At 41.3% G+C, this 25,375-nt stretch overlaps 1 protein-coding gene across 1 annotated transcript in view; it reads right to left on the reverse strand.

The window, feature by feature from the left end:
* Positions 1–25,375, reverse strand: part of KIF1B (kinesin family member 1B) — a 113,585-nt gene that overhangs the window by 32,838 nt on the left and 55,372 nt on the right. The window contains exons 19-24 of the mRNA XM_023532663.1: positions 25,294–25,366; positions 6,962–7,055; positions 5,884–6,032; positions 4,414–4,592; positions 3,603–3,740; positions 2,081–2,329 (exon numbers count right to left, since the gene is read on the reverse strand). Of these exons, the coding sequence (XP_023388431.1) occupies positions 2,081–2,329; positions 3,603–3,740; positions 4,414–4,592; positions 5,884–6,032; positions 6,962–7,055; positions 25,294–25,366 (882 nt within the window). The remainder of the gene's footprint in view (positions 1–2,080; positions 2,330–3,602; positions 3,741–4,413; positions 4,593–5,883; positions 6,033–6,961; positions 7,056–25,293; positions 25,367–25,375) is intronic.

Here is a 25,375-nt window from a genome sequence, read left to right on the forward strand (position 1 = left end):
TGAGAAATGTAGTCAAGAGTGAAAATAAAGAGCTATCCTTTGCTGATTGCCATGATTTCACCTCCTCCTCTAACATCGTACTTGAAATGGCAAAGTTAGTTTTAGAACCTGGGAACCCAAACGAATGCAAAGCCAAAGCTCCAGAAACATTTTAGTTGAAAATCCAAGTAGAGTTTGATGGCTTTACATCTACACTTAAATCTGTTATGATTAAAATGAATAAAAGAAGGAAGAAAATAATGTTTGTCTTAAGCCAGTAAGTTTCCACATTAAGTGGGATTCTGACCCAAAATACGAATGCTTCTGTGTAGAACTCTTAACCAGGATATGCATTCTGCCAGTGTGGACGACAGAATGTGAAACAAAAGATCTCTAAGGCTCTTTTCCCCCCACCTAACGCTTCGTTTTATATTTGAGAACCTAACAGGCAGCAGTTTAAGTCGCCTGTCCTAAGCTAGGACACAGGCTCCTCCTGGTACTTAAATCAATGTTCTTCCCACGGTGCCACATAAGGAGACGCTACCTATGCCTCACTGTGCGAGGGTGCAGAGCTTAAGTGAGCAGTGTTAGAAGCTGCGCGACTGGCACCAGGACCAAGCAGTTTATGGGCAGAAACTTGGTTCTAACTTCTGACTCTCTCAGAACAGAATGGAAATGTGCTGAAGGACACATACGGCCATAAAACAGAGTAAGCATCACAGTCCCATTATCGGTAGACAGAAATACCTTCCTCAATTGTAATGTGAATCAGCTTCTCTGAAATTTTCGGCATCTATTCCCGGCAATACCCCAGGAAACAATATTCATGGACATATAACTAACTCCTTTATGATTATCCACGGAAAAACTGAATAAATGTCTCTTCGCCACTGTAGAACCCAGAGACTGTCTAATATTATAACCCAGAGTCGTAACTGAGGCTTTCATTTCTATCATAAAGCTTTAATTTTCCCCCTTTCCGTAACCGTGATCACCTTCTCCGTTACTTAGCTGTCACAGGTAACCGACACCACACTATGAGCTAAGTTTTGGAATCTTATGTTTCCACTGGGGAAGAAGACTCGCTGCACTTTAATTTTTAGACAACTGGTGCTTATCCATTTAGCACTGACTAATTCTCTTATTTTCAAAGGGTTCAACAATATGTGATTCTAATAAAACTATTAAAGTTAAATTTGATACCTTAAAATTTGGAGATACTTTTGGTTAATCCAGTGAGTGTTGCACTGGTGAATTTGTCATTATAATTACTGCAGCGTGAAGACTGGACATGGACAAAGATGTCAGTATTAGGGACTTGTGCATGAGAGGCCTGTGTCACTGACAGACGGGGCCAGAGACAAGTCTTCGGTTTGGTGAGCTAAACACAAAGCAGTTCCAAGTCATATTGAACAAATACCCATTATTGACGCTGTCAAAAATATTTTTATGAGACTCATCGTTGTAAAGCCTATAGGTAAAATTTTAGCAGAAGCTAAAGATCTACAGAGAGGCTCAGTGAACGTGGCCAAAGAAAGGCATCCATTTTGGACAAAAAGGAAACTTTGAGTTCCCGATTCTTTTTTTGGATTCACAGACTAAAGAATAAAGAACAACACTTCTTTAGCAAAGAATAAAGCTAACACTTCTCCTGATTCCACTTTGTCTCCCTGATTCCTGCCGGTGTCACGAAGCCCTTAGCCTAACCTGGCTTGCTCACTTTCTCGGGTTTAACCCCTAAGCTCCGCACCCACAATCTTACAAAAAGGAAATGTTACACCCCAGTAACAATCTCCCACTCTGCGACCTTCGATTTTTGGCTTTAATCACTTTCTCTTCTGGGGTTCCCTCTTTCAGAAGAGTATTATATTACTGGGCAATTTAAGACAAGGGGTCCTCCACGTAGAGTCATCACACTCTGCCGCACGCTGGGCCAAGCAGGCGCAGTGCCTCACAAACACTGCCCGGGGGCGCTCTCTCCAGCCAGATCAGCATGCCAGGGATTGAACTGGCGAGAGCGTAATCATCCGAAATTGCACAAGGAGCCTCTTTAGAGCAAGAGCTGGTCCCTTTTTGCCTTTCTCACAATAACCTCACCAACCTTCCCACTAAAATGAACCATGGGGATCGGTCGTAAAACGGGTCATGCCCGTCACTGAAGAGATCTGATCCCTCCTCCATCCCTGCGTCAGAGCCGGTGTCATCCACGAATGCCTCATCATCAAAATCCTCCATCTCATCTTGCTGCTCGTCAGCCAGCTCAGTGATGTCGGAATCGGCCGTGGAAAAAGTGGGGGAGGGTGTGCGGTCGGCAAGGCGCTCATTCACACAGCCATGGAAAATGGGGGAGCTAGACACCAGGTGAGACGCCGAGTGACACAGCCGAGGAGAGAGGAACAGTTGGTTAAACAGGAAGCTACAGGTGCCAACAGCATAGAACCCACTGAGGAATCGACACAATCAAAGCAAGTGGAAAAGCAAAAGGATAAAATGAGCATAAATCTTCTGGTTCAGGTGAGAGGGATCAAGGACTGATTCTTCAGACTAAGAAAAGCAAAGGAATTACATGAGTAGACCATCCCAGGTAAATGATGTCTGTAAAATGTTTATATTCTCCAGTTTGCACAGAAGATCAGCAGCCGGGCCTCAAAGGAGCCACTCAAAATTAGGTGAAATTACGAGGTTTAAATTTTTATTACAACTCCCATGTCACCTGGGAGCAGAAAACAAAATGGAGGAAATGGTCTACGGCAAAGTAAGTATGTGCCTTGCGTGGATAAAACGTGTTTGGTCTACGGCAAAGCAAGTATGTGCCTTGCGTGGATAAAACGTGTTTGGTCTACGGCAAAGCAAGTATGTGCCTTGCGTGGATAAAACGTGTTTGGTCGTTCATCTCTTTAAAGACATTCCACTATCAGAGCGGCCTGGAAAAGACTTCATCATCTACAAAATACGATGACGTCAGCTCCTACTTTTTACCCAGTTCCTTTAAAACTGTCGGAAAGTTATTGCAATTGAAAAACAATTCGAACTCTGGAATCATTCAGCTCAAAACTTACATTTCTCTGCTTTTTAAATTCTAAACCTCTAAGAACTTGACTCAACGTGGACCCATACGAGCACCGTTTGTTTTCATTAAATGTTGAAAGTAACGTATACAAAAAGAGAGGTTCAAGGGGACTACACCAAGGCGTGCAATTAATTCCCCCTCGGCAAAGACTAAAGTGAGATGAACTGCTTTAAAAAAAAAGTGAAGACATTTCGGATCCTAGAGAGGGTGCAGTCTGTAAGTCACACAAATACCTATGCGGGATACGGACATAGGTTTTCTTTTCCTTTTACATCTATCTTGTTCAACTGTAAGACATTTTGTGAATGAGTTGAGAGGCAGGGAAGACTGTCAATTACCTTGATAATATGAGACTTAACACAAATGCGCGTGTTGTATAAAACAGAAGGGAAATGTACCAAATGACGGAGTGACTGTGGATGAGTGGGCGAGATTATAAACGGGGCTTTTTTATACTCTTTTTCTTATATCTGTCTGTAAAAATCTGCTAAGGTTTTAAACAATTAGAATCATTCATTATTAAAAAGAAGACATCGATAAAATCATCGCATACCTTCCTACGAGTTTGAACCAATGGAACCGATCGTAAAATGGATCACTGCCGGTCATAGCAGCTTCGCTCTCCTCTGGGGCACCCGAGGCCATCTCGCCCGCCCTGTCGTACATCTCTCGCATCAAATCCAGCCTCTGCCTATACAGTAAACAAAGAGTGTCCTGGGTTAACATCACAAGTTTACATGAAAACGTCACTTTGGAAGTTATCTTCCGTTCGAGATTTTTAAAAAAACAAAAAAACAAAAACACTGCTTCCATGAAATGATATTAAAAAGAATGAAGGCCAAAAGTACAGAAACCAACAGTACCCAAAGCGTCCGAGTCCAGAGATCAGCGACCAAGACAAGAATGGCCCCTAACCTCTACTGAGCCATAGAAGTGTAGGTCAATGTTGTATGACATCTCAGATACACTTAAACAGAGAAAATAACTCATCGTGCTAAATGCAAAAGTAAGCTACATTATAACTTTCCTGTTTATCACTGGTCATATTGAGATCCAGGAGAGAAGAGATGAATAATTAGCAAAAGATAAACAGATATCATGAAACCGGCATATTTAAAATGGGAGAGGGTCTGTGGAGGGTAAACTTAAATTGTTTCTACAAATGACAGTGGTGTTTGCGGAGTGGGATTCATTCGCTTAGAAGAAAACAGACAGATCACAGTATCGCTGGCCAGCGACAGCATTCAGGAGCACAGAATAGGAAGTAACGGTGACAGCACAGAGAGGAGAGTTTGGGGGATGCACCTGAGCAATTAATTATTTCCTTAATAAAACAACCGGATTTATGAATAACGCTTTCATACTTGAGTTTCTCCAAAGACCAATAATGAGTTGCTCCATTCTTCAGATCCTGGACTTCGACCGCCACCACCGTGCGAGGGAAAGGCCTGTCGTCATGAGTTTTTTCCATCTCAGTGGGAAGTAATTCAGGAGGTAAAGGCGAGTACAACGTGTCAGTCAGCAGAACAAACTGAAACTGCACCTAAATGGGAAGAATAAACCATCGACAAAGGGCCTTTTTGTTTGCAGTGAGTAAGCTTCAGAGGTGAGGCCATATAATCGCGCTCAACGGAAAGGACGTCAAACATATCGTACACGCTCAACAAACAGCTTGTGATTAACTGGGAAAAATGGCCACTTGTGCTCTAATCATAAAGAATAATCCTAATTACAAATTAAGCTATTTAAACATTTTGTTTTTCTAGCCTGGCACAGTATTATTACACAAACTAAAATTACAATAAATATATTTTGATTGAATGAAGCCTTCTGTAGAACTTATACGAAAGACCCAAGAATGCATCTCTATCTAGTTTCTCACTAATGATGGGGGGAGGGGAGAGGAATATGTCATAGTTTTCGATTTTAAATTCGGAGAATTACGACTACTACCCTTGCAAGTGTTTACTATATTCTAAGTGCTTTACATGCACGATGTCATTCATTCCTAGCTGTAAGAAAAAAGAGACAGTGCCTGCTTTCATTTAGTCTACTTGAAGAGAGAAGTAACTGATAAATAGTTACAAAATGAGATGGGTGGTCAACTTTATGAATAAAGAAGACATCTTATCCTCATTTTACAGAACTAGAATATAGCCCTATGAGAAGATAATGAATTTCCCCAGCTCGGGAGTCTGCTCTCACCTACTACACAACATTGCCCCCTCCCCTGGAATCTCAGAAGCCGGGAGACTGTGAAACAGTGGGACATACAGAATATCCACTTTTTCATCCCTGGCAAAATCCCCGGAGGCAGGCACTGCTGTCTGCCAGCCCATTTTGCAGATGAGGGGATAGAGGCTCAGGGCTACCAGTGTCAACACGACTAGGAGAGCTGGGGCTGGAACCTGGCTGGCTGGTTCCAACCATGTGCGTGTCCACTACACGGAACTGCCCCTCAGATCCCAGAAGAGGAGAGAGCACAGAGGACTTAAGGTACAAACGATGGTAAAAAACAAAAAGAAAACTGAGATTTTCAGAAACCCAAAAGAAGCCTATTTCTACTAATAGGTTTCTCTAGCTCTTGTCAGAAATACAATCTCCTTATTTATAAAATAAGCTAGAAAACAAGTAATTTTAAGAATTTCATTTAATAAATGTATAATTAGCACTTACTATGTTCCAGGTACGTATATTAAAGGCATACATAAACCTATTTCACAGCAAAGCCCAGCTGGCCCCACCCAAGGTGAAGGTTAATCTGGGAAGAGCATCATGAACCCCAACGGGCTCAGCTCTGCCCCCAGGAGCCCATGGTCCCACGCCCTCCGTACCTTCTTCTTCAACTCCACGCTGATGGCGTTGGCCTCCTTCAGGTACACGGCATTGCCCCAGAGTAAGTCCCTCAACGAAGTGAACTGGTGAGACTTCCACTTCCGGAAGGCCCACTGGGCCAGCTCGAACTCGTGCTGTGTCCAAGGAACTGAAAGAGCAGGCGAAGTGCATTTCATGGCGAACGCCCGACTGCGCAGAATCGACGTCCCTCCCCTACCTCGCCCCTTTTCTCAAGTTAAGGTGTTTTCTGGTTTTTCTCCATTCAGCTGCTTTTGTTTTTGTATTGATGGCAAAGCTCACTAAGTTCTATTGATATTATGAAAGTAGTATATACATTTCAGAAAACTTTTTAAAATCCTGTTTAAAACAGTACACTGAAAAAAAAAACAGATTTCTCTTCCTTTTTTCAAAGATACATCTAATGTGTAGCTTATAATAGAGAAAAAGCCATGTGGTACAATTCCAATATGTCTTTTTATTTTTAGTACAGGGCAAAAAAGGTCTGATTTCACCTAGATATTTAAAAATAAAGAATGTAGTACATACATTAAGAATTCACTCGAAGTGATTTGGAGCCTTGAAATTACTGAGAGGTTGGGTGGAGAAGTGAAATGTGGTAAACGTTTATACTGTACATAAGCCAGTAATTAATCATCAAAGCCTTAATTCAGCTAAAACCTTCTGGAAAAATATATTCCAAAGCCCTCACTGGAAAATCTCTGACATGAACAGTAAACCAGCAAACAGAACATCTTAAAGAGTAAGCTGTTTGCAATATATATGAATTTTATATACACGGTAATATTGGATAGTATCAGGAAATTGTCCACGAGATTTATATGTGCTCTGAAATCTTGTGTTCTGAGGAACACGGTCCCACTCCCACCTCCGAGAATACAGCCTGGATTCTCGGCACTGAGTAACTTTTAAACATCATGTGTAAATTAGCACCGTAAATTGTCAATAAATGGTAGGGTCAACTATGGTCAAATCCAGCTCTGATCACAGACAAAGGACTCATCTGACAACACGGATCCAAAAGACAGACTCAGGAAAGTTTCAGTGTCTAGATTTCACCTTCTTCCTCCTCCTCTTCCTCTTCGGTTGTTTCTGCAGCAAGGGACCGAGTCTCCACCTGCTTCTGCAAGGCCTGCAACTTACTCTCATAGTCCTGAAGGGAAAGAAAGGAGACAACATGTAGGAGGGAGAGGAGGTAAGCAGGAAGGAAAGGAAAAGAAATATTAGGGAGACCGGAGAAAGCGAAAGACGACAAAAAGAGAAGACAGAGGCAGGAAAAAAAACGACAGATAGACATACAGAGAAATACTTAGGAAAAAGTAAACACGCAAAATAGTGTGTAATGGGTAAATGCTAAAAAATAAATTAACTGCACTCTCTCTACTCCCTCAGATTCAAGAATTCATCACTGGGGCTGTGGTAGAAAATGGGGGGATTCTGAGGGAAAAAAATGCATGTGTCCCTTAAATGTTAAGATACATTTAAGCAGTACATGCATGCATCAAGCAATTCCAGAAAAAAGCGATACTGGGAAAGATGAAATTTACCCGTATTAGCCACAGTCCCAATTATCTAGCTGTTCGGATGGAAAAAATTAGGACTGTAGATTCTGAAGCTCCCTATGGATGAACTATCTGCAGATGTAGGATGAGTTTAGCCATCAGGCAACTGAAAGATCACAGTGCTATTAGGGCTGCATTTAGTTATTCAAGAAAGATACTTTATTTTAAAATACGCTATTATAATACAAAAGGTATTATTATAATACGAATCAGATTTATCTTTCATTTCTCCGTCTACTCCATGCGTTCTCAATGAGGATATTACCCCCAAGAGGGCAAAAAATGGCTCGAGGAACTAAAAAAACCAAAACAAAAAACGTATTCTTTTATGTACAAAGCACAAATGTACACACAGCATGTAAACAGATATACAGTATATCTGAGGGATTAAAATTTCATGATGGGGAGAGATTACGGGGCATTAGAGAACATTTTTTAAAAAACGTTCCTTGGAGTGCTAGTGGAAAAAAAACTTGCATTTTTTTTTTTTTTTTTAATCAAGTAAGGTTAAGAAGAGAGACGTTCACATAATACTACCAAATCGTAGCATGAGCATAGCATTTTCAAATACTGGGAGTGAGCTTATCAGAGGCTGTCCCGAGACAGAGGGTTGAGGTCTGACCACGTCCTGTTTTCAAGGAAAGTCACAAATCAAATGCTCCGAGCATTACAGAGGACCAATGACGGCCTCGCAAGCAAACTTCATTACACAAGCAGCTCCCAATGGCAATGCTAAGAAGGACGCACATATTCTCAAGACTCCGGTCATCTGTCATTTATCATTTAGTCTCAAAAGGAAGCTTTCTTTGGAAGAGCTGGCAGTGACCAAGAGCCAGCAGCACAGCTTTATTACCTAACTAAACAGTAGTGTTGTTAAAAATAATAATAATAAAGAAAAAACGAAAACATTAAACTAGCAGGTAAAAGACTTGGGTTTTGCTCCTGGCACCTGCTCTTACTAGTCTTGTAATCCTGGGAAAGTTAAACTCTCTCTGCATCTCAATTTCGTCTTCTTTAAAATGAAGATTTTAGTGTTTCACCTGTCTTCCGCATAGGATTGCAGGAAGGACCGAATGAAAAACCATTTCAAAACACGTGTGAAAGTCCTCTTAAATGGTATCAACACACTATCAAAATGACAGGCAATGTTTTAAAAAGTTTATTTTCTAAGTATACCTAGCACCCAGATCTTGGTTCCTAAATATCATTCCCCACTAAAAGGAACCAACATTCCTTGGGAAAATGACTGATTCCAGGTTTGGAGGAAAGAAAGTACAAGACAAGCCTGGAATATTCTTGTTCTAGGAAGCACGGAAGTACTCAAAGACCAATGGGGCCACATTTCAAAAGGACACAGACTCCCACTGGCCAGTAAAAATAACAGAAAAGAACACAGCACATTCTTAGTATATAAAGGCTCCATGAATCCATAGTGATACTGACGGGAGAGAAAAATGGAAAACTCCTCTTAGCAAAAAAAAAAAAAAAAGAAAGCAAGCCAGTTAAGAGGGAATGACAATTAGAAGAACAGAGGGAATGACGATATTGCAATCCCAGCTGTAGTAACTGAATCAAGCAAGGATCGTTAATAAATGCTAAAATTGAGTGAAAGGCAGATGAAAAACAGACTATTCACACAATTCTAAGTGTCACCCTAGAGACCTATTAATAAGAAAGAACTGGGAAACATGACATTAACTAAATTAATTAAACTTTGTCATTACCGAGACAGGACAAATTGACATGTTACGTCTACCGGTGGGATGCAACGGAAATACCCGATGTTACCTTTAGAGCATTCTTACCGAAAATGCTTAACCTCACTCTAATCTTGAGCAAACTATCCAACAAATCAGAATGAGGCCTATGCTCTTGAAAATTTAAGGGTAAACTGTTGTGATGTCCCCAACTTACTTTCAAATGATTCAGGAAAAATATATAAATGTGGGTATACCAAAGTTCATTGTATTTTTTTCAGATTCTTGGGAGGTGTGAAATGTTTAAAAATAAAAGGCTGGGAAGGGAGCAGTTTTTTTTCCCTCCCTAAAAACTCTCTATATTACACGATTCTTTCAGCAAAAAGAGAAATCAGATGAAAAAATCATCAGATGAAAAAAAATGTTAATATCTTGAGGACTTTTTTGTCTTTCATTTTCCCTCAATTTTTTATTGTAGTAAATGCACATAACATAACGTACCATCTTAACCACCTGGAAGTATATAGTTCAGTGGTTTGAGATACATTCATGGTGCGTAACCATCACTATCACCCACCTCTGAAACCTCTCTCATCTTGTAAAACTGAAACTCTGTCCCCATTAAACACTAACTCCCCCTCCCCTGCTCCTCACACCCTGCAACCACCATTCTACTTTCTGTCTACGATTGTAACTATTCTAAGTAACTCACATACGTGAAATCACACAGTTCTGGCTTTTTGCGACTGGCTTAATTTTGAGAATTCCTTCAAGAACAGGTTTATAAGCTGATCAAAGCACCAGTGAAGACAAAATCTTTAGATTCCGACAGTTTAGAAAAGGCTCTGGTTGTGCTTTAGTGGAGCAAAGCTGACATCAAAAGATCTCCCATAATGCTATGCATCTAAAACTTTAATTGTATTTTTTTTTTTGGATCAAGGAATATTTCTATCGGCAGCTGGTTGTCCAAACATCAGCACCATTTCTTGAATTGGTCTCCTCTTCCCCAAACCCGGCTGCAGATAAGCTTCCAATAAGGACATTTTGTATGTCACCAAAAAAACTCTAAATATCGGAATTTCCCATAACAAATGGATAAAGAGATCCCGATCCCATTGTTCTGCTGATTTCATGGTGAAAACTAGGAAAATAATGGAAGGCACACTAAAAATTAATAATTTATCAGTAGCCTTTTGTGTTTATAAAGTCCTAGCTAGTTTAACATATGCCCAATACTTATAAAGGCATTGCACTGGCTATTCCTTCTTTAGAACATTCTCTCACCTGCCCACCCCTGTTTGCCCAGAACTGTTCCTAATGATTATCGTGGATTATCTCAATCTCCTCAATAACCCTGGGAAGGATGTTATCCATCCTCACGGCAAAGAAAAAAAAGACTTAAAGAAATTAAGGATAACTTTCCAAAGGTCAGAGTTAGCAAGTAGTGGAAATGAGATTTGGACGCAGGCAACTAACTGGACTCCAGAGCACACTCACTTAACCACTATCCATCCACTTGTCACTCGACGAATACTTTTCACCCCTACTACGTGCCAGATGCTAGGAATACAGTGGGTCAGTAAGACAGAAGTCTCATTGGTGAGGAAGAACCAATAAACAGACACGGTACGCACTATGATGTCAGCACAGAGGAGTCCTATGAGGCAAAACAAAGGTAGGTAGTAGGTAATAGGGGCTAATGGAAGGAGACTTTCTGATTAGGTGGGCAGGGAAGGTCTCTCTGTAGAGAGGTCATTTCATCAGAGACTGAAGCCAGCATGCTGAGACCTTCGTGTGCTGGGAGTGGGGGGTTACCCCAATCAAAGCGGGGCAGCAAGTATGACAGTCCCGAGATGGAAAGCAGCCTGGTGTGTCTGAGAACAAGAAAACCTGCGTGGGTGGGTGGGAGGAGCAGGAAGGACGGAGGCACAGCTGAGCTGTCAGTCAGCAGCTGGGTCACGGATGGCCTTATGGGCTACGGTAAGGACTATGGATTTTATTCTAAGAGCAGCCTTTGGGTGCTTCGGAGCTGGGAAGTAGTATGTTTTAAAAATACTGCTCTCAGTGGAGAACAGCCTGGAAGCAAGGACAGCAGTCACGAGGCCATCAAGCGGTGCTGAGGAAGATGGTGGTGGCTTGGTCCAGAGTGTCAGCGGCAAAGGTGGTGAAAAGGGAATGGAGCTGGGATCCATGTTTTACAGGCAGAGGAAATGTGACCTATGATGACCTGATCATGAGGAGAGTGACAAAAAAAGGAGAAACTGAAAATGACTCTTGGATTTTTGGCCTGAGCTAGTCGCTCTGGTTTAGACGGTTTAAGTGTGAGATGCCAGTTAGCTGTGTGGATGTCAGGTCACGGTTGTGTGTCTGCATCTAGAGGTCAGGGCCGAGGTCCAGGCTGGAGAGCACATCTGAGTCCACACAGGAGCCAGGGTGGTGGTTTGCAGACAGATCGCCTGAGACTGGGCCTGGGTCTCTCCTCGGTAGCTCTGCGATGGGAAAGCCATAAGCTAGCTGGGAATGGCGATACCTACTTCACAGAGCGGATTCGATGAGCTGATGCACATAAAAGGTTTACTGGTGTAATAAATGCTCAACACGAGTTATTATCTTCATCATCATCTGTGTGAGCATGGAGGGAAAGGCCACAGAAATGCATAAGATCACCTGGGAGAATGGACAGATACAGAAACAGCCAACGTCTATGGCCACAGAGACCACAAAGGAGCAGCCAGAGAGGCCAGAGGAAAATAAGAAACCAAAAGAACACAGTGTCCCAAGAACTAAAATGCAGGCAACTGTGTCAAATGTCAGACATATTTAGTAAGATGAGGACTGAGAAAACACCTGCAGATTTGTCACTGAGGAGATCTCCAGGTCCTGCTAAGAGTGGCTTCAGTTAGGTGGGGACAAGAGTCTGACTAGAGTGAGCTCCAGGAAGAACGGAGAGAGGGTACAATAAAAAGAAATACTGAAAGGTGGGAAATTAAGTACAGAAATCTCATCTCAAGGAGAATTTCTGTACAAATGAACAGAGAAATGGCGTGACAGCTTACAGGAAACGGGACCCTTTGGAAGCTGGTGAAATGAAGACATGCTTGCATGCCGACAGGAACAATAACCAAGGAGAGAAACTGATGTAAAAGAGAGGGGGAAATGTTCAGCAAGTCGTTGAGGAGGTACAAGATGGGACGCAAGGAGCAAGGGCAGTTCATCCGCCCAGAGGAGGGAGGGGCACCTACGGGTGTGGATGCAGGACAGGGGCCGAACCAGAGTGGGAAGGAAAGCAAGTTTTCTTCTGCTTCTTTTTCTCAATGAAACAAAAGCAGTTGAGAACACAGAGAGGCCACCTTTCACCCCCTGAGGCGCCCGCTAGGAAACTTCTGGAGCACCCGGTGTTCTTCCCTCCTGTCACCTGCCACAAACGTACTGCATAAAAATTAGTGTGACTGTCTGATGACTGTCTCCTCGGCAACTCCGTGAAGTTCACAATGCCAGGCATCTGTCACTTGGACACACAGTCACGTACTGATCTTCTTCCAGTTAATAGTTCTCAAAAGTGACTATCTTCTAGATCAGGGGCCGGCAAACTATGGCCGGAGCCAAATCCAGCCCACTGCCTGCTTTTGTAATTAGTTTCCCAGGAACCCAGCCACGTCTGTTCCTTTGCATATTGTTTGTGGCTGCTTTTCTGCTACAACAGAGTCGCACAGTTGTGACAGAGGTTATGGGGCCCACGAAGCCAGAACTCTCTACTCTCTAGCCCTTTACAAAAAGCTTGCCAACTCCTCCTGTTCTAGACCAACAGTTCTCAAAGGTGGCTGCTGATCCAGCAGCATCCACTCGCCTGAGAACCTAAGAAAAATGCAAATGATAAGGCCCCATCCCGGACCTCCTGGAGCAGAAACTTTGGGGGTGGGCCCGGCGAACCCCCAAAGGAATTCCGATGCACAATGCAGTTTGAGAACTACTCTTCCGGGTCAAGTGTGCGGATGAATGGTGACGCAAATAAGACATGATGTACTTACTCTCGGTGAGTTTACGGTCTCATGCAAGAACCAAGCAAAAACCACAGGGTACCATCATTACAAGAGTGAGAGCCGGCCTGGGCAGGAAAACAGTGCAGATCTGTTAGAGAAGTGAAGCATAATGAGAAAGGAAGTGCAAAGGCCCCGAGGTGGGAACAAACTGGGCAGTTCAGGGCAAGTCCAAAGGGCTTGCGCGTGAGAATGTTCAGAGAGGCGGGCGAGAAGCCAAAGCACGGAAAGCCTTGTAGGCTACGATACAAGTTCAGACTTTACACAGATACAGACAACAGACTGGTGGTCACCAGAGGGGAAGGGAAGTAGAGGGGAGGACGAAGAGGGGAAAGGGAATCAAACACGTGGTGATGAAAGAAGCCGAGGCTTTGGGTAGTGAGCACACAATAGAGTATACAGATGGTAGATTCTAAAGTTGTATACCTTAAGATTATATAATGTCATTAACCAATGTTAACACAATAAATTTAATGAAAGATCAAATCAAAAAAGTTCAGATCTTAAAGTGCAACGGGAAGCCACTCGTATAATCTGATTTGTTTTTAAAAGTTGATGATGGTTGCTATGTGGACAGTGGATTACAGGAGTCAAGAACAGAAGCAGAGAGACAAGTTAGGAGGCTACTGCAGTGCTCTAGGTGACAGATGACGGTGCCACAATTACACAAGGCATCTCTGAAGGAGGCGGCTTTAATGTAAAATCAGTGTCCCCGTTCTGGGTTTTCTGGTTAGACTGTTTTTGACCTTTGAGGTGTGGCTCCTTTGCTAATACTTTCTTCCTCTTTTAATGGCAGATTAGCAAGCAATAGCCGGAAGGGAGATGTCAACACCCACCCCAGTTCTTGTCAACACCTCAGTTTTCCACCGGCAAAGCAAGCACTGTGCAGGAAGCATCTCAGGGCTATCCCTCAGGCGCCCACGCCACCTATTCCTAAAACCCGAAAGGCTCCCTTTCTCCCAATCCCTTAGCCTTGGTCTCATCCACTTTACTTTCCAAGGGTGACTCAGACGAGAGCCTTCATCACCGTGTGGGTCACGCACACAGGATTTATCCTACCCGCAAACTGATTTGCTGATTCCACCTGCAAATAATCTACCAGAGTCATCCCTTCTCACCTTTCTCCCTGCCTTTGTTTAGAAAGCAGTTCCTCATTGAATTCGTAATGCAACTTCGCACCTGGAGCACTGGACTCTGAATTTGTCTCCTCTGAACCCGTCCTCCGACCTTTGGGCCATTTCTAAAGGTGAATCTAATACTGCAATCTCCCTGTGTAAAATCATCCGGTAGCTTCCCACCACATTCAGGTTAAAATCCCGACTCCTTAGCACGGCAGGATCTGGGCCTCATCCACCCAGCTGCCCTCGCCCCTTACCGTGCCCCGACACGGCTGGGGCTCTGACCACCTGAGGCTGCCTGGCCCTGCCAGGCTTCCTCCTGCCCCCGCCGTCTTCACTCGGAGAAATTCCCAGTTGTACTCCGGGTCTCTGTGCTTGGCTCAGGGCTTCCTGCTCTGAAAGACTTTTCCCACGCTCCCCATTTTCACCCTGTGCACACGACTACCACCGCGCGCATCGCACGGTGGCATCCAAGCGCTGGTCAGGCCCGGAACGTCTCCGCCGGTTTGTCCGACAGCAGAGGATACAAAGCATCTGAAGGGGAAGAACATCAGACCCGGAGGAAGTCGACCCGGGCGCTACCATTCCCTCGAGTTGCCAACTTCATATGAAAAACTCATGGCGGGGGGAGGGACCTCGGGTAGATTTTACATTGTACTACGTGATGTATTTCAATATAAAAAATGCCACGTCCAAATGTTCACTCCAGAAAAATCTTCTGCTTTGTCCTGTTCCACCTCTAGCACACCACCGACGCTCTGGGTGGAGAAAAGCAGTGCTTAAAGGAAAAGGAGAAAAGCTAAAAGGAGTTACTCAGAGCATTTCAGAAATTTAGTTCCCATCCAAGTGAAGGGAAGTAGACCGTTTCATTTTTTAAAACTTCAAATCACCATCATATAATAAAAAATTGAAAACACAGTTTAAGGTAAACTCAAAGAAACCATTAACTGATATTCGACCTGCCCTCATTCATCTTAGAGTAGAAAAGTTTTTATTTCAGTAAAACATAGCATAAAATAGGGGTTAAAGATCTCATTGAAGATAGAATTTTAATAAATAGAAAAGGGTGACAAAAGCAAAAGCTTAACTAATGGAGTTCATGTAGAAATAATTTTTAAAAAGATCTGGATTGCAACCACCTTCAGATGCAAAAGCAATAAATAAAAGTCAAGATCACGTCTGTTAGCATCATTGTCTCACTTTTCCCTCCTCCCACATCAGAGAGAAATCACACTCTCAAAAGATGGTTTAGCTTTTATTGAATGAGGACTTTATTTTTTTAACGTTACAAACTCTCCCTTTCTGCTAAGGTAGATCTCACACTCAAAGACAATCTTTAACCACTTTTTTTTAAAGAAATTGGGGAGAAATCCATTGTTCATTAATAAGAAGATTTTACAGTAATGATAGAAGGAAATTGGCACATTTCACAACCTAAGTATCTAGAGTAGATTTTTCAGTCTCGGGAAGGTGACATAAACTGGACAATTATGAAAATGCTCACAATGCAGAATGTGGCTCTAACGGTAGAGCGCAAATGCTTGCTTTGCAATGTGCCTGGAAGGCGTCTTCATCAAGGTTCACCGGGACACACTGCTTCCCCTCCTCAGAGTCTTTTGTACAAGTCATTAAGGCAAGTCTACAAAGGACCAGTAAGGCACAGGGGCACAGCAGCTGACCGGAGGTAATCTACGTAACTTCCTGTTGTCTAGTAACCTTTAATATAGACACCTGTGTGGCAAACTCTGTTTTGTTTTGATTTTTTTCAGCATCAGCCTGCACCTAAAGCACAAAAGGTCACTTCAAGTCACTTCAGTGAAATAAACAATAAACTGTTTTTGTTTTGTTTTGTTTTTCCAGCATCAACCTGCACCTAAAGCACAAGAGGCCACTTCAAGTCACTTCATGGCATAAACGATATTTCATTGCATTTCCAGTGGAAAGGAGAAGTTACAATTCCAAGCGCTAGAGAGGACTAGAAGCAAAAATAAAGGAAAAGCCCTTTGGTTTAGACTTATTAGATAAGCAGAATGTCTTTAACTCTCCAAGGAATACCATTTTGGTTTGTGAAACTATACCAATTAATTAGGACTCCTCTACATTTCCATTATTGTCAGATCGTCATATAATTTCAATAGGAAAAATACTTTTTGTCATTTTGCTATGATAATAGCTAGGAATACTTTGATAATATAATGGTTTAATGATGACCATTTCTCTTTGGTCTTGTTGCTTTTGAGTTCAGGGAGAGATACTGTCAAATGCAATAATGAACAGCAATATCAGCTACACCAATAGCTCATAAACGCATGGCACTAGTTACTTATTTAATAAAAAAAAATTCAACGAAGTAATTTTATCCACACAAAGTTATTTCCTAAGACAAGCATATGGTCTAAAATCCATGAAGGGACGTATGTGGTCCCTTCAAACCTTGGTTCATTTCTTTCTGGCATCTGAAATTAAGGGCTCCTTTTGATATCTAAACATTTCGGCCAAGATGAAGGCGCCTGAATCAACAGACGAAGCACGAACACGAACCTAATTCTCTGGAATATCAGTTTGGGTAGAGTGCTTCTCACAACCCACATTTGTAAATGAAAATATTATTTTTCATTCTACGGTGTCACCTGGTCACCAGTAGAAACTCTCTCTCGATGTTTAGTGGCAAAGGAAGGCATCTGCCCATAATGAGATGAAAAGACCACTACAAACAAGAAAATATATAGACCTATCCTATGTTATCTCAGGTTAGGGAAATGAGAGCTCATTTTTGCTCCAGAGTTGAAAGTTGAGTAATTATTATTAATATTAGAAAATAATTTTTTTTTGCAAGAAAGGAATAGTTAACGTATCTATGTCTAAGAAGAATAAAGAAAGACAAGTGGCTTTTACACGAGATCCAATGAAGTGACTGATTTGAAGCAGCCTACCGAGTACATTCAAACCACATGGCACAGGAGATTGTCATCTCAATTAGTCAACCCATTACAAACAGCATTCACCGAGTCTAATCTGCCATAAAACCTCAACTGAAGACTAGGACTACTCTAGCTATGAAAGAAAAAAATATTCCCCAAAGTTAATTGGAAGCAACTTTCTGTGCATTAAGAAAGCATTTTCTTAGAAGCAAAGAAAAAATACTATGATTAAAAATAACGTGCTCTAATAAAGCATAGTGCCCACACGCAAAGGAAAAAAAAAAAACTACATAATCACAATCTTTAAGGCTTCCTTGAATGCTAATTGCTATCTTGGCTGCAATTTTTCACACCATCTGGAAGACAAGCGTTGGATAGATGACTTAGTGTGACTTAGGCATCTTCAACAACACAAAGTCAGGCAGTCTCACAGACATCTCTGGCTCTTCACAACCGCCTCTTTAAAAAGTTTCTGACGAGTTCAAGAGATGAGGAAAGATGTAGAAAACTATTCTTTTCTTCTCATTAAAATCCATCTTTTTTAGTGGATTCTCCAGTGAGGCAAACGGAGACAACACAGTAAAATGAGGTATTGATACATGTAACGTTCATCAGGGCTTCTCTCTGTTTGCTTGTCTATCTGTGAGCGTTACTACTGGTAACCAAAGAATAGTTCGTTAGACATCTCCTTTATTCTAAACCCAAAGTTAACCTACTTCAGTACTTCATCATCTACTGAAAGTAAGTAGCACACAGCCAGAAGCTGCAGCCTTCTCCCCACGTCCCACCTCTTCCCTCTTTCCACCAAAGAACTTCCCTATAAACTTATATATACGGCTTGAAGCATTTTTCTGGTATTTCTGGTGGCACAGTTTTGGTGAAAAGTTCAGTGCGTGTGAGAAATGATCATTTCAAAATTCAAACTACAAACAGAAATCCAGATATGGTGCCAAATATTTCAGTATTATGACAAATTTCATACATACACTGATACATTCAAAAGAAAAAAAATCCTACTGAAATTAGTTCTGTGTAAAATGTAGAATAAGATGTAAAGTTCTGTGGAAGAGGCAGAGCTGTGTACTACGAAATGTGTCTGAAGACGTTTCATTTTGGCTTATGAAAAGTCCAATTATCTTTTTCAAAAGGACAGACACGGATGAGAAATCCAAAGCTATGTCCACATAGTTGCATGTTATTATTTTTAAACTAACATCTAACATTCATGGGGAAACAACAGACATTTATTTCTATGTATCCAATTCCCCTTTTGAATGTGTGCATAAACCAAGAGGCAGGTCTTTCTGGATATCAGATCAACTTATAGGCGTTATAAAAACATAACAAACTTATACCAAACGAGACCAGTCTGTAAGTAAGTATATTATCTAGGCACCAAGAAAGGAGGAAAGTCTCAGCAAAAAAGAGAGGTCTCAGTATTTTGTCCAAAATTCCAGAAACTGCCCATTTATGGTATACAAACAAAAGGGAGGTGTTGAAACATTGACCAGTGTTTTATGTTTTGACAGTATGAAAATCAGTTAATGTTTGTAAGAACGCGACATTCAAATCATGATGTAATTAGTAGGAACTCAAGGCCAAGGCTAGAACCAACTCAAATCAGGAGCTAACATCGTCTGCTTCCTCCACTGGGATTTCAAGTTTATCCAGTAATTTAGACTGTGGTTTCTCGACCAGCTTTGAGATTGGGTGCCGAGAACTGTCGCCTCATCCGCGGAGGTGTCACAAACTGGCTACAGTGGTTGGCTTTGTCAGTCTGCCTCTGATAGGAACTGGCCGCACTGCCCTCTAACTGACCTCCAGTGTTATAATTACAGTAAGACTGACGGTGTTGATGGATATGGCGCTTGGCCTGGAAAGTCTGCAGATCGGCGGTGGGGTGACCTCCGTGGGAGTTTAACGACTCCGAGGAGGCAGATGCCTGGCAGCGCACGCTCTTCTGCTGGCCGTTATTGAGGGAATTGCTCCTCCAGCGTAACTGAGGTGGCTGTTGTTGAGTATTAAGGTGCTGCTTGCTCACTTGGATGTGATCTTGACTTCGGGTGCCCTGAGAGCCCCATGGTAACTGGGGGTCCTTAGAAGCTGCTCTACCACCCTTCTCTTGGCTCTCCTCTTTATTTCCTTTCCTTCCGTCTTCATCCTTCGGTATTCGAAGCTCTATAACCTCGTCTTCCGTTATGATGATGTGTGTGCCAGGACTCCAAGAGTTCCTGTGTCTAGGATTGCTCTTAAAGGGGAAGCGGGGCTTCCGGTTCTCAGGAGGGATGAACCTATGGGGCACGTTCTGCCGACGAAGCTGCTTTGTTATCTCCTGCTGCTGCAGGTTCTTGAACCGGATCTGCTCCTGCCTCATCCAGCGCAGACGTCCACGTCGGAAAGCTGGGTCCCCGTTCATCAGCTGGGAAACACGCTCTTCCTTCCCAAGCTCCCCACCGTCTCCTTTACCGACATCATTCTCAGACTTGCTACTGACGCCGGCACCGACGGGTTCCTTCGCTTTATGGTTTCCTTGGGTCTTCTGTTCCTGCGACCCGATCAGTGGCAAGACTTTCTCCATTTTGAGCATTTTATTTCTTAAGACTTTTATCTCCTCGTCTTTCATGTTATTTTGCTTTTTGACCTCTTGCAAAATATCTTCCAGCTTGTCTATGTGAACCCTGAGGTCATCCACGTCGGTTCCGCCTTTACCACTGACCATCACGTCTTCGATCTTCTCGTCGCCTACTCCCACGGTGTCCCAGACATCTCTGGCCACCGCCCTCCAGGAGTCCCGCTCGTTGGGATCTTTCTTCCCGTACGTGGCGCAGAGCTCTTTCATCTTAACGATGGCCAAGGCTTCGATCTCCTGCCGACTGTGCCTAAAATCGTTGAGCGCCACCTCGTAGCAAATCTCTTTGACGGCCTGAATCTTAAGGTCTGAGATGGTGACCCACTTGGAATCTTTACTGAGGCGCCTTCTTTGGGGTATCTGGTACATTTTAATTGGTTCCCGTTTCTTCCCACTGCTCGGGAGGCCACATTTTTTAACAATGGTTTGCAACTTGCTGGGAGGTAGCTTTTCTCTCAAAGAAGTAATCAGTTTCCAGCTCTCTTCGCAGGACCTCTTGTCAGAATCATCCCCGCTATCAGAATCCGCGTCCTTTGGAAAAACAAAATCAAAAAATGGCCCCCAAATAACCAAAATTAAAATGTAAAAAATGAAAATCAAATCGAAGAGAAAAAGCAAGCAAAAAAGCCTTAACCAAATTTAAAAACGAAACAAAAAACAAACCAAAACCAAAAACAAAAACAACCCCTAAAAACAAAAACCCTAAATGATGCGCAAGTCTATTAAGACATATGCAAAATGTAGATTATAATTAATATAAAGATGTGTTTGTTTAGTACCACTAACCCACATCTCCACTTTCTGGCATCAATAATGAAATGTGCAAGCAAATTTCTTAGGAAGATTGAAATAGTGAGTCTCTCACTGTAAAGTCATATGAAGTTATTAACAAAATGGTGTAAAATAATATCTCCACTATCTCAGGAAAATGAAGTCAAACCTACACCCCGTACATGCTAACGCCCATGCAGCCACTTCCCCACATTTGCCTTGGTTATTGCTGTTGCTTCTTCCAGAAACTCTTTCCCCCATGAGTGAGCACAGATGCCATACAAGATGTGACGAGCAGGCGGATTAACAAAGGTTAGTAAGGCTGTAGGATGCCACGTTTTGTTTAGCTTTACTAAAAGAGCAGCCCTAGAAAAAAGTTAGAAGATGAGAAAGTAGAAAAAGAGGCAAACAGGGATGATGTTAAAAATGTTAAGAATCTCTATTAGCAGACCATGTGAGGTTCTCAACAACCAAATTGTTTTTCTAGACGACAAGAGGGTTTTGAAACTAGTCTTTCTGTGAGCATATACTGGTTTTGCTATTTTTTTGTGTTATGTCAAATTGATCCATTTCATTTGTACCATTAAAGTTTCTTATCGAGAGAACAAGAAAGCATAAAAAAAGGATCCTTATAGTGGGTCTGCTATTTTATTTTTCACACACACTTAGACCAACATCACCTTCAAAATTTTAAGATATAAACTTCCAGAACATGAATTAAACTAGGCAAATCTATTTTTAATAAACGTCATTTTAAATTCCTCGATATTTTAATAAATACAACTTAGAGATGTTTTCTACCTATGAAAACTCATGTCAGTTCTAGCTATCTTAGAAATATCACTTTTAAGTAACAATTCTTCTTATGACACATAAAACACAAATGTCATATTCTGTTTAGGTGAAAAGGATCTACTTTAAAAGGTTTTCTCTAACTCTCTCTGTCCTTCTGGCTATCTTTGCGCCATTCCCTCTTTTTCAAACAATTTTACCAGGCCTAAACCCACAGCCTGACTTTGGATAATAATCAACTGAATAATGACCGATCATTCTTAACTAACTCAAGCAAATCTTGATAACATGAATCCTAATGAGAGAAATGTTAGATTTATATTGCCCTATGACGAATGAGATTAAGAAAGAATTTCTATTCAGGAAATAAAAGTCCTTGGGAAAAGACACTACTCACTAGAATAGTTCAAGATAGTCTAGTAAATGAAAATATTCTTACTAGTCTCTTTTATTTGGCTGTGATTACCAAAATTAGATTACCAAGTAGAGCAGTGTTTTTTAAAAATCAAAACTGATAAATAGTATCTCGTTTTCTATACCAAAGATTTCCTACAGTTCTTTCTAGGGACCAAAAAAATAACTTTTTTAAAAATGACAATAATTTGGCCCCTGAATTTGAAGAGGTTGCTCCTGATCTGTTTTATTTCTGTTGGTCTATAAATGGGTACTAACCCAATTTATTACCCCTACCTATTTGAAAATTCAGCAACAAAAAGATAAAGCTAAATTTACAGATTCTATACTTTTTTTTTCATTTTTAGTTTAAAAAAATAAAAATGACTAATTTTAAGTGACAGACATTAATTAACATTAGAGAAAAAAGTATGTTTGACTCCTAAAAAGGTTTTCTGGCAAATATATATAAACTGAGTTTTACAAAACACAAACTCTCTCTGATTCTTCCCACTTAATTGACAATTATCACTTTTTTCCCTTGGCTCCTTTTTCCTTTTAAAATTGCTTAAGGATAAAGTGAACACTACCTAATATAAGAAATAGTAAATGTTGCAATTATAGCTTTAATATCACGATTAAGAGATAAAAGTTATGTCTTTAAACTCCAAAATAAAACATAAATAAAAGAGTCTACGTAAATCTGAAGGAACCCAAATTAAATCAAGTGGCCATAATTTTCTTTCTTTTAAAAATACAGTTGTATTGACTCTGCAGAATATGTTCTCCATATGGCTCAAACATATCCCCTATTACATACAGACCGTGATACTTTAAAAGTCTGTATGCAACATTTATGTGCCAAGATGTAAATCTTATCCCATGTTTTTTAAAAAAAAAAAAAAAAAAAACTTTAAGATACTTAGATTCATGTATTTTATAGCCTTGGAAAAACGACTCAGGTCTGTCCAATTTACATGTCACTACAAGATCCTTCTCTTTTTAATTAAAAACCAGATGCAAAGTGGGCCTCCTGAAGAGACTCTGCAAGAAGCTTACACAAATAGAAGAAAGAATATACCTAAAACACAAGCACAGAAAGGACCAGGTGTATAATAGAGCACTAACTATAAGAGAACGTAACAGTGTGACGCACATGGGGAACTATCATAATAAAAAACTCATGAGCCTGAATTCCGTTTAATACTGTCATTATGCAAAAAATGATTACATGTAATAAATTTTAAAAATATTTACTGAATAATCCCTTTGGTATCCTCTCAATGTTTATTCATAGGGCACATTCAAAATATATCCGTTGGATGACCAATATAGGATCATAAAAATACATTTTCCATTTAGTATTGTTACTGCTAGATACACTTCAGGTGAAAGCATTAAAAATCAATTCCTCTTAAGGACAAGAAATTTAAATGCAAGACAGTTGGACTTGTGGGAGGAAAGCAATCTCCTTATTTTAAGGATCTGCTCTTGAAATCCTAGCTTACTTTGAGATACACAGAGCAAATGACAACCAGAATCTGATTAGTTGCAGACCAAGTATGTCCTTTGTCTTATTTCAGAGCAGAGAACCAGCTCGTGGTTAAGGAAAGCACCAGCCATCGCTATTCTTTACCACCTAGTTACTCAAAGGCTGGTCCCAGGACCAGCAGCGTGGGCACCACCTGGCAGGTGGTTGGAAGTGCAGAGTCTCAGGTCCCACCCCAGACCCGTGAATCGCATCTGCATTTTAACAAGGTTCCCAGTTGGGGGAGAAGCACTATTCTACTGCACAGAACGAACAGTGAAGGTCAGAAGACCCCAAGTTTAAGCCTCAGACCCATGACTTAATAGGTACTTAAGAGTGGGCAAACAGCACTTTTTAGCCTTGGTTTCCTCAACTGGTGGTAATATAAACAGGAGGTAATATGATTCATTTTATTTACATACACATCTACTAAGAGGGTTGTTTCAGAAATTAAAAAAAAAAAGATGGATGTTAAAGCTTTCTGTAAATTATAAAGCACTACACAATTACAAGGCACTACTGTTAATAAATACAGCCTAATGACACCTGTCCTTGTTTGATCTCTCACAGACCATCAGAGGCATGTTATTACATTATACTACATTATTAAGATAAAAGGCTCCTTCATGTGTGATAAACCTTTCAAGCTCCTAATCACACTGTCACTAAATCCTTGTTTTTATTAAAAACTAAATGCCAACTAGGCCTTCTAAACAGACTCTCTATATAACACTGCTATTATCTTGCCCCAAAGCTTTGATTTATTCTTACAGTCCATTCGTTTGGGGCATCGATATAATTTTGGGATAACAAACTGGTTAACCCACCGCCAAGCCAGAGAACTGAGCTGCCCCAGAAAAGGCTGCTTTCGCCCCAGCCCAAAGCAGAGCATGGCCATAAAGCTGTGGTTTACACGCGGCGTTTTACATTCTGTATTTTGTGCTCAGGAAAGAAACCACTATTCCAGCTTTCTCTCTAATACTCCCTTATCTCAGGTTCATGAAATTTCAAAATTGGGAAGTTCCTAAACTTCGCCCACCACACCTAAAGGTGTGTAACACCTTTTCCCTACATACCAAACGAATGCCAAGAAGCTTCTTATAACAGGGGCTTTGTTAACCAAAATTGGATGGCTTTAAAAATGAAAATCTAATTAATGGATCAGCTTATTCATTCACGAGATTCCATCTCTATCAAACTTTAAAAATCAATTAACATCATAAAATGCTAAAGCCATTAGCATTACAAGCTGCACCCTTAAATCAGCTTTTCAGCTGCTCACCCTAACCCTTTCTCAACCCAGAGAAACCAGGCTTCCCGCCCCTATCTGACTTGGCTGTATGGCCCTGCTTCCACTGTCACCCACATGCCACGGAGACCCTTACAGAGGATTCAGACTCCATGCAGGGGAACAGAAAAGGATTAACACATGCATCTGTGCAGCAACACTTTTAGACAAAGTTTAACTAAAAAAAAAAAAGTAAAAGTAAAAGTCTGCCCAGCACGAGAACAATCCCTCAGGTCAGCCCACGAGCAGAGAATTAGTACTATTGGGTGATCAGAAACAAAACCAAGGCAAACACCCACCAAATTCGATATGCAGAGTAATTATTATTAAAAGAACCACCACTATGCATACTCAAAAATTACTATCAAGAGGCAAAGCCTACCAGAGAAGCTCCCATATTTCCTCCAAAAGCACTTGGTTTTGACAGAAATAACGATTTGACTTTAAGACATAAAAGGCACAAAATTGTACCTTTGTGGACAGGTTTTCAGGCTAAGGTACCAGGAGTTCATTCTCCATTAAGGAAGTGAGAGAATAGTGTTCGGTATCAATGAGAGCTGAGCAAGCCATGTGGGCGCGTGCTCATCCATGGGACAGGGAAGGTAAGAGAGCAAGCTGCCCGTTCCCTAACAGAAGATTCAGGACGGACTCCTACCAGTCTCTGCTGCTCCAGGAGAAGGTCTGCTTCTTCTTTCTCCTTTTTGTACAGGATCTCCATTTCCTGTAACCTAGAAGAA

The sequence above is a fragment of the Pteropus vampyrus genome, unplaced genomic scaffold (genome assembly GCF_000151845.1).
Source record: "Pteropus vampyrus isolate Shadow unplaced genomic scaffold, Pvam_2.0 Scaffold86, whole genome shotgun sequence".
In the NCBI taxonomy this organism is placed as follows: domain Eukaryota; kingdom Metazoa; phylum Chordata; class Mammalia; order Chiroptera; family Pteropodidae; genus Pteropus; species Pteropus vampyrus.